The sequence below is a fragment of the Babylonia areolata genome, chromosome 14 (genome assembly GCF_041734735.1).
Source record: "Babylonia areolata isolate BAREFJ2019XMU chromosome 14, ASM4173473v1, whole genome shotgun sequence".
Classification (NCBI taxonomy): domain Eukaryota; kingdom Metazoa; phylum Mollusca; class Gastropoda; order Neogastropoda; family Buccinidae; genus Babylonia; species Babylonia areolata.
In genome coordinates, this window is record NC_134889.1 from 34,025,409 (window position 1) to 34,035,867 (window position 10,459).

General features: G+C 39.3%; 1 protein-coding gene across 1 annotated transcript in view; it reads left to right on the forward strand.

Annotated features, from left to right (window-relative positions):
• Window positions 1-795: 795 nt before the first annotated feature.
• Window positions 796-10,459, forward strand: part of LOC143290007 (protein mesh-like) — a 57,226-nt gene continuing 47,562 nt past the window's right edge. The window contains exons 1-2 of the mRNA XM_076599321.1: window positions 796-1,228; window positions 1,968-3,060. Of these exons, the coding sequence (XP_076455436.1) occupies window positions 2,770-3,060 (291 nt within the window). The 5' untranslated portion in view covers window positions 796-1,228; window positions 1,968-2,769. The remainder of the gene's footprint in view (window positions 1,229-1,967; window positions 3,061-10,459) is intronic.

Consider the following 10,459-nt stretch of genomic DNA (forward strand, 5'->3'; position numbering starts at 1 on the left):
TGTTTGTTTTTTGTTTTTTTTCTCAAGGCCTGACTAAGCGCGTTGGGTTACGCTGCTGGTCAGGCATCTGCTTGGCAGATGTGGTGTAGCGTATATGGTTTGTCCGAACGCAGTGACGCCTCCTTGAGCAACTGAAACTGAAACTGAAACGGAGTCGGTCGACTCAGTCTTGACATAGTTTGGCTCATCGACTGAGCAATTATAATCCGGCGTCCACTACAAATACAGAGACAGTGCAGTTGGTTCCTGTGTTGCGTTTTGAATCGAAGGCAGAACTGACTGGCAGCATCGGAATGAACTAAGGCTGATCTCTGAAAACCGAATGGATTAATCATCTTTCAGAATAAAACGTAATCAGTCCGGCAAAACGCAGAAGAACAACCGAACACCGAAGCACTGTATACACGTTATCTGCATTACGTAGGCACAGGCCTACAGTTAAAATGAACTTAGAACAAACAACCCACTAGGCTGAGTTCAAATGTTCTGATATGAAATACCGTAAGGCCAATATATATGAAAAAAAAAATCACATATCGTAATCAATGACAGTATTTGACGCAAATAGGACTATCTAAAATCATGCAACAGAAATGAATTCATAAACTTGTCGAAACAAAAACCAAGACACGCACACAATGAGAGAGAGAGAGAGAGAGAGAGAGAGAGAGAAAACCCGTCGAGTAGCCTCCCTTATTCCACGAATCCGAAATTGGAAACTCGTGACGTCATTGTTGGAGCGAACCTCTCACAAGCGAGCACTGTGTGACACACACACGCACACACACACACACACTCACACAGACACACACATACAAGCCGTTAGTGTGAAGCGTTTCTCCAACCGGCAGTGTAAGCATTGGGGGGCTCCGTCAGCAAATTGCGCCCATCTCAGCTTCCAGAGAGGGCAGACAAGTTCTGTTTTCACCCAAAGATTCAGGAAGGAACTATCTATATCGCTGGCAAGCTGGTCTCGTCAGCTGTGGCCTGTGGGATTCAGGATTTTGACCACACCCACCACTTCACACCGTGTATAATAAGGTTTTGGATGCACTGCCGAGCCCCTCTCTACACTGCTTTTACGGTCGTGTTCCACTTTTACTGAGAACTGGATAGCTAGCTGCACAGCAGAGGTGCCAACCATTAGACCCAGAATGAAAGCTGTTCGAACTTTGTTCTTGAGAGAACGAACTTTGAACAGGATGTTGCTGGCTTCTTCTTGCGGAAGGTACGTAGATCTTTCTGTACGTACAGAGATCGTTACGTTACATCAATTTGAAAAGTTTACGGAATCAATCGATGAAGTGCACTGCCATGTAAAAAGTTACGAAACTTCAGTGCCAGAAGTTATGTCCCGTTGTTGTTTTTTAAATGTGGCAGAAAATGCCCCCCCCCCCTCTCCCTCCCACCGCCACGTGTGGTGGTAGGCGCTAAAAATTCTTAAAGTTCCGATCACACGGTTTGTGTCTGGCGTGAATGTGTGGTGAGTAAAACAGCACATGATAACGGGGATGGTGTGCACTGGCCGACAACACGCCTACTGGCGTAGCACAATGGATGGGTTGGATGTGTTCAGACCTACAAAGAGCGGACGTGTGTTGTCGGGGATGTTGAGGAGGTGTGGCGTGAGTGCATGGAGAGATGTGGCAGTGTGATTTTCACACACATGATGATTGTACACTTTCTTCCTTCCTTCCTTTTTCTTTGTAAACAAAAATCACCCCTGTTACTTGTGGTTATGCACTTGCATAATGTATGTGTGGTGTGTGTGTGTGTGTGTGTGTGTGTGTGTGTGTGTGTGTGCACATGCATAATGTGTGTGTTTGTGTGTGTACACTTCCTTCCTTCCTTTTTCTTTGTAAACAAAAATCACCCCTGTCACTTGTGGTTATACACTTGCATAATGATTGTGTTTGGTGTGTGTGTGTGTGTGTGTGTGTGTGTGTGTGTGTGTGTGTGTGTTTCAGACCAATCAGTTGACGGCAGAAGCAGCCCAGAGAGCTCCGTCACCAATACACAGCAGTAGTGGTGGACACACAGCACACAGCCAACACTCCCTGTAGAGAAAGGGGAAGGAAAGAAGGAAGGAAGGCAGGCAGCAGAGACTTGCCACCAGTGGAGTCAGTGGGCATTCCTGCACTGACGCCCAGTGACTGGACAACTAGACTTCATCATGTCAGTGACATCAGTGCTCAGTGTGACATCAGTGCTCAGTGTGACATCAGCCATCAGTGTGACATCAGTGCTGGCCGTGTGGTGTTTGGGGGCATGGTGAGGTGGTCGTCCTCAGTGTTGTTGTTGTGGTTGAAGGCAGTGTCGCATGTCCATCACTGTCATTGTGAGCGGCCACAGTATGACAGTGACGAGGTGCCAGTGCATGCCGACTGGAGATGTCTGAGGTGTGTGTCTGTGGAGAAATTGGAGGTTAGCCAGGGAGGACTCGGAAGGAACCAGCTTCAGCTGCCGTCATGAGTTCACCTGACCCCGCCTGTAACCTTCCGCTCCTACTCCGCCTGAGCATCGGCCCTCTCGACGAGACTGCTGCACCGGCTTCCACTTCCTCCTCCACGGCCGCCTGGTCAGACTGCTGGCTTTGCTTGGACTATGCTGCCATCACATCTCTCATCTCACTCTCCGCTTCTGCTCCTACCTTTGCTGTCATCTCTGCTGAAGAATCAGAAACGACGAAGACGTCAGTTACATCTTCGTCTGCGGCGTCGACCTCCTCTTTCACCTTGACGGCGCAGCCGTTTGTGAAGGTGCGACCTTATGATGTATGTGGATGCTTCAGTGACGTCCTTCTGCCGAGTGCTTTCTCTGACTCTAGTCCCGAGGCGAAGACCCTTCCTTCAACAAGGCAAATCCACCTCCCTCGCTGCTGTCCTGTTTGTTGTGTTGTTGTTTAGTGGTCTGCTGTCACCAACAATGTCGCTGTCGTTATATCCATTCGGTCAGCAGGCTGGGGATGCTGCCACAAAGAAGTCTGATGATGGCGGGTCAGGGGTCATCATTCTCAGCAAGGGCTTTACTTTCTACGGCAAGGAATACAACAAATTATATGTGAGTATGCCTGTTTACAATATAATGTATTTCAGACAGAAAAAATCCTGTTGGGATGTACCACATTGTTGCGGAATTTGTGTTCCTCTTGTGAGGTTCAATCTGTGTGTTTCTAGTATTTGTGTGTGTCATTTGTATGTGTGTGTGTGTGTGTGTGTGTGTCACATATGTGTGATGAGCATGTTCATGCTATGTGCACATGACTGTGGGTTTGTGTCAGTTTGATTAGATGTTTTAGTTTACTTTAAGTTACACTTTTAAAGTGTAAACTTATTTCAGAATGTGTCCTGTTGCATGTTCATATGTTACAGTTTTTATACCATGGTTGCCAGATTTAATGGACCATATCTGTCACTCTTCTTCTGATCCTTTATCATGTGTGTGTATGTGTTGTGTGCATGTGTTTTTGCATGTGCACACAGTGTTTGTAGTCGTGTGTGTTTCTACAGGTCTGTGAGTCTGTACGTGCAATGTGTGGACATCAAATGATTATAATTGTACACTACAGTGTACATTCGATCTGTGTGTGTAATTTTTTTTTATGGTCTTTTTTTTTTTTTTTTTTTTTAAATAGTTTAACTGTTTGTCTGTTGTCTTAGCAATTTTCAGTGTCTTGAGTGATGCTGTGTGTGTGTGTATACATGTGTTACTTGTACTTGTAGTCTTTGTCTGAATCTTGAATAGAAATGTTAACAAACAAACAGAAGAAAAGGAAGAGCGGTACTGCAATATTGTAGTTTGTACATTATAAGAAAATTATTTATTTATAGTAATTTATCATCAGACAACATTATCATCAGGCTATGGATATCATCACCACGCTATCAATTATCATCACTACATCATGATCATCATCACAGCAATATCATCACCACATCATCATTATCACCTCATCATTATCAATATCAATCATCATTACAACATTATCACCCCAACATCATGAACATCACAACAGTATGAATATGATCTTGACTTAAAACAATGCTAGCTTTACCACATTATCATCCCACATCATCACAACATTATCATCATCATTATCATCAAATTATCACCATTATTATCACGCAATTTGATCATTTATAAGGAAGGAGAGGATGGATCAACAGACAAGGGAAATAAACGTGGCACAACAGAACCTCACTTTGACACAGACACCAGCTTGACTCTTAGTTCAGAGAATCCAAGTAATGAATTATGCGCATGTTTGGAGCGGAAGTCCTTGACGCTGACGCTGACGGCAGAGTGGGGATTTGGCAGGGAAGATGGATTGGATCCCTGAAATATATTGCACACGGTGGATCCAGCATGCATGCATGCAGTACGTGTCTGTGTGCCTGTGAGACTGCTTTTTCCGCTTCTACTGGGCATCATGAAGCTTTTTTTTTTTTTTTTTTTTTTTTTTCTTTTGAGAGCTGTGTGTGCAGTACTGACAGCAGAATATGGGTCACTCTCCAAAGGTGGGGACCAACATGTGACCTTGGGATTAAAACAAAAAAAAAATTGCGGCAGGAGGGCGTGGGGTGGGTGGGGGGCGGGGCTGAAGGTATATATGTTGCAGTATGTCTGTTGTATTGTGCTGTGTGCAATATTCATAGAATGTAAGATGGTGTGTGTGTACTGGCAGGTCTAAAAGTAGTGTTATAATGTAAATTCATATCCCAAACAAGGTGGACACCAAAAACGAAAGATTTCACAACACCAATACATAGAACTGAACTAGATAAGCTTGTAAAGTTGTTTTCAGAATTTACAAGCAACCTAAAAACTGGCAAACAATTCAGAAAAAAAAGAAAAAGAAAGAAGATATATATAAACTATGTGTGGAGAATAAAGTCATATTTATTTTGTTGTTGTTGTTGTTGCATTGTAAACAAATTTTGCATGATTGATTATTGAATACAAAGCAGCTTGTAATTTATAAAACTGACTTTTTGTACAGAACATATTACTTATTAGTGATTACATGCTCCTTGATTACAGAAAATAAACAACGTTTAAAAATATATCAAATTACATAACCATTATAAGAGCACTTCAGAAAAAAAAAAGTTCCAAATAATGTCATATAAGATATATATGCAACAAGGACATGTATCAGTTCTGATCTCACAAATGACAAAGATCTCCACTGCTATGAGACCGATTAATGAAACGTGTTGATTGTTATAAAATCTAACATCCGTTAACTGTTAAGCAAACGAATGTAAAGAAACTCCTCGTTTTCTGCGTAATTGATGAATATTTCACAAAAAAAAGATTTCAAACAATAAAAGAAGAAACTTAAAATGAAATTATGAATACATTTCTTAAGCATACAAATTGGTATTGTTGCGATCAGTCGGCGCTCGCTCACATCATTGCTGCAGGACTGTCCTTGTTGTCTTGTTAAGAGTGTGTTTTTTGTTGTTCTTCATTTTGTTTGGTGAACATTATTATCTGTTTGGGTTTTCTTTTATTCCTAGTACAGTGATGTCACTGATCTTGAGTCACAGTCATCAGTTATCAGAGGGCTTGCCTATCGAACAGGATTAAAGTTTAAACTGATAAATGACTTCGCATAAGTATGCCAACAACACTTTCGTCACGTTAATTCATATAGATTGTATGTGTTTGTAATGATTGTAACTTTTTATTCCTACACCCTTTCACCCCCACCCCCACATATCATGTGTCCTTTAGTCAGTTTAATTTTAAACAGTAACAACAAGTGTTTTGTGCAACAAATATGTAGTTTTAAACCTTAGATGAAGAGATAACTTATGTGCACCCCCATCTGTCCTAAAATTCATTATGAAGAAAATCTTTTCTTATTATCAACCAGTTCATATATATATATATATATATATATATATATATATATATATATATATATATATATATATATATATATATATATATATGTATATATGTATATATATACTTTTTATGTTGTTGTTGAGGTATGATAGGTCAGTTAATCACTTCATGCACTTTATGTTATTGTTAAGTTACGATTGAACGTTTGAGACAGCATGCGTTATAAATAAAAAGCACAATTTATATGGGATTTGATAGAAAGAAAAATTTATTATAGTGATTCAATAAGGGTAAAATGGAGAAGTTGAAAGCTTCTAGAGAGATAGAGATAATGTGTGGAGTGATGGCCTAGAGGTAACACATCTGCCTAGGAAGCGAGAGAATCTGACTCTGAGCACGCTGGTTCGAATCATGGCTCAGCCGCTGATATTTTCTCCCCCTCCACTAGACCTTGAGTGGTCTGGATGCTACTCGCTAGGATGAGACGATAAACCGAGGTCCCGTGTGCAGCATGCACTTAGCGCACGTAAAAGAACCCACGGCACAAAAGGGTTGTTCCTGGCAAAATTCTGTAGAAAAATCCACTTTGATAGGAAAAACAAATAAAACTGCATGCAGGAAAAAATACCAAAAAAAAGAAAGAAAAAAGAGTGGTGCTGTATTGTGGCGACGCACTCTCCCCGGGGAGAGCAGCCCGAATTTCACACAGAGAAATCTGTCGTGATAAAATCTGAGAAATACAAGATACAATACAATCTAAAAGTTTCACTCTCAGATCCATTGTTTAGCAAAAGTGTGTCATTCATTGTTCAGCAAAAGTGTGCCATTGAATCAACACAGAACAGGCCTTTATTACTGGGGCTGGTGGCACGTATCCAGAAGGTTGCGGTTTTTTTTTTTCTCCTGTCATAAGACACATCAGCAGTATAAACTATAATACTTTGATAGAGTCCCAACATCACATCCTTGTTGTTGTTTTGTTCATTATTTTCTCCCTACATTACTGGCCTAAGTCATTGTAATCAGAACATTTTTAATATATAAATATAATGAATATTTTGAAACAAAAAAAAAAAAAAAAAAAAAAGGAAAAAGTTGAAAACAGCAAAAAAATCACATTTTCCATCCCTGTTGTATTGAACACTGTCAAGTGTACCGTTTTTGTGTTGACTATTATAAGTTGACTATCCCCTGTGCACCTGCTGCTTTTGTATTCTGGTATTGTGTACATTTTGTACATCACTACATGAACGGGAAGTGAATACTAATAAATAATATATGTACAGCATATAGATTATACATGTACGCACGTGCTCGTATGTTTACATTATTATGATTTTTTACATTCAATTTAAAATAAACAGTATAGAAATAATGATGATTATACATATATATATATATATATATATATATATGTGTGTGTGTGTGTGTGTGTGTGTGTGTGTGTGTGTGTGTGTGTGTGTGTGTGTGTGTGTGATAATAATAATGATAATAGTAATAATATGATTTTAAGTAAAAACAACAACAAAACAACCATTAAATTAATAGAATAATAGTTATAATGACGAAAATGATTATAAATGATGCTTTCATTTCATGGTAATTCTAGATAACATGATGACAACAACAATGACAACAACGATAATGATAATGATAATCATAATGAGAAGAAAAAGAAGGAGACGAAGAAGAAGAATATAATGGGGCCTGCCACTTGAATATGTGTATATATATCCACCTTCATGGACAAAGACGTGCATGCCCTTGTGGCCACAGAGAGAGAGAGAGAGAGAGAGAGGACCACACCCCACACATCAAGTTCTAAGTCTAACACTTAGGAGCCCTCCTGTCTTCCCTACCCGCCCCCCCCCCCCCCCCCCACACACACACACACCTGTTCCCCCTCATCTCCTCCCCCTAATCCACTCCCCCCCCCCCCCCTCCTCCCCGGCCCCCCCAATCCTTCCTTGAAGACATTCTCAGTTGGGCATTTCCTTTCTCAATTTTTTTTTTTCCATACATAAATTTTCTGTCTTTGTGCTTTGTTTGTTTATATATATATATATATATATATATATATATATATATATATATATATATATATATATATATAATCTTCCTCCCCCCCCCTTTTTTTTTCTTCTTGTTCTTGTTTTTAAAACTTTTAAAAATTCTTATGTCAGACTGTTGTTCTTGTAAAAAAAAACCCCAAAAAACAACAAAACAAACAAACAAAAAATTGTTTCTTTCTTTCATTCTTTCTGTTCCTTTTTTGTTGGTTTTTTGTGTGTGTGTTTTTCAGCTTTTTTTAAATTTTTTTATGTCAGACTGTTGTTGTTCTTCTTCTTGTAAAAGAATATTTGTTTATTTCTTTCTTTCATTCATTATTTATATCCCCCCCTCCTCATGTTCTTCTACCCCCGCCCCCCCCTCCTCCTCCTCCTACTCCTCAGCCTCCTCCTTCCTCTTTACAGCCTCCTCCTCCTCCATAATTTTCATCTTCTTCTCCATCGTCATCTTCATGAATCTTCTTCGACTTCTTCGTCTCCTCCTCGTCCTTTCATATTCAGATTCTCCTTCTTCTCTACTTCCTCCTCCTCCTCTCTTTCTCCTTTCTTCTCCTCCTCTTCTGCCTCTCCTACTGCTCTAGGGTCATTATTCTCCTACTTTCTCTTGTTTTTCTCGCTCTGTTGCTTCTGCTTGATCATCATTGTGATATATATAAACAAACAGAGCACAAAGACAGAAAATTTATGTATGGAAAAAAAAATTGAGGAAGGAAATGTCTGACTGAGAATGCCTTCAAGGAAGAATGGGAGAGGGGGGGTTTGGTGGGGGGGAGGGTGTGTGTCTGTGTGTGTGTGTGGGGGGGGGGGGGGGGGACAAGATCAGGGGGAACAGTAATATGATAATGTGTGTGTGTTCAGTGTATGGACTGTATTTGTGCAGAACTTTTTACGTTTTGTTGTAGTACTGTATTATTACTCAACCACACACACATGTATACCTACACACTCTCACCTAAGTGTGTGTGTGTGTGTGTATGTGTGTGTGCCTGTGAGTGTGTGTGAGACAGAGACAGAGGGAGTGAGGGTGAAGCTAAGTACAATCCTGTTCATATTCAGCGTAAATTTCAATGAATTCGGATTGACAAAGAAATAATTAAAACAACAACAACAACCCTTGTACTACAAGATACAGTGAATCAAGAAATTATCAAGAAAATTAAAATAATACTGAATTTGCATGGAGTTTTTTTGTTTGTTTTTTCCTTATAAAGACAGAAAATCATTGCGTTGTACTCATACATCATCATTATGAGACTGACAGTGCACAGAATCTGGAATTAGGGATGAATTCTAGCCCATTGAGAATGACAGGAACATTTGATTTTATAACTGTGATATTAATAATAATGATAAAGATGACAAGATAAAGATGTCATTTCTTTTGACTTATGAACTGACAAGCATTGCACACTCATTGTGAGAAAATGCTAGTATATATGTGTGAAGACTCTCTTTTTCTTCCGCACTTCAAGCATGCAAAAGGCTTTATCTGGCCAGATGCCTTGATTAAGTTAATATTGATATGATAATATTGATATATGATAGATATGACAATGATAAGAAGAAGAAAAGATGATACATTTTGTTCTGTCTCTTCATACAAAGTTGTGTCGTATTAATTAGGGGGGAAAAAAACACAACAAAAACACAACCATTTTGGCTTTTTTAAGATGCACATTCCTTCAGCCATGCCCTTTTTAACTTTAGTTACTCTTAAATTGATAACAAAAAAATACAGTGTGAACACACACACACACACACACACACACACGTGTGCGCGGTAACACTTAAGCTTGTATAAAAAAAATAATATGTATATTCATTATGATAATTTGCAAGAAAACATCAAACTTCAAATTATTGACAATATGTTACAGATGTAACAGAAAGTTACTCACCCTCCCAAAGTTTTATGAATTTATTAAAAGATAAGTTGTGTTTTTGTTTTTTTTTCATCACGAAATAGATTACGTAAACTGAACAGTTATGAATGCGATTGATATGATTTGCATGGCATCAATTGATCAATTTGAATTACAGTATTTTAGGATATATATATATATATATATATATATATATGTATGTATGTGTGTATGTGTGTGTGTGTGTGTGTGTGTGTGTGTGTGTGATGTATTTTCCTTTACAACAGTGAGAATTTAGTCATGCACGTGCGCACACAAGTGCGCGAGCAACATTTTAGGCAACAACTCACGGCTATAAGTATAAGAAACGATGCCCTCCCCCACACTATCCCCTCGCCAACCTCAACAATCCCCGCCCCCCACCTCCTCACTCCCCATTCGTACCTCACCCCTTTCTTCTTGTCTGCTGGTCTTTCTTACAGATCATTTTCTTGTCTTTTGTCTCTGTCTCTCTGTCTGTCTGTCTCTCTATTTCTCCATCTCTCTCTGTTTCTCTTGTTCTGCAGTCTCTTCAGTCTAATATCATGATCCTTGATGAACAGACTATAAATAGATAAATAAATAAACGAACGATCTCTGTTTCTAGAGCTCGAGCACACACTCACACCCCTC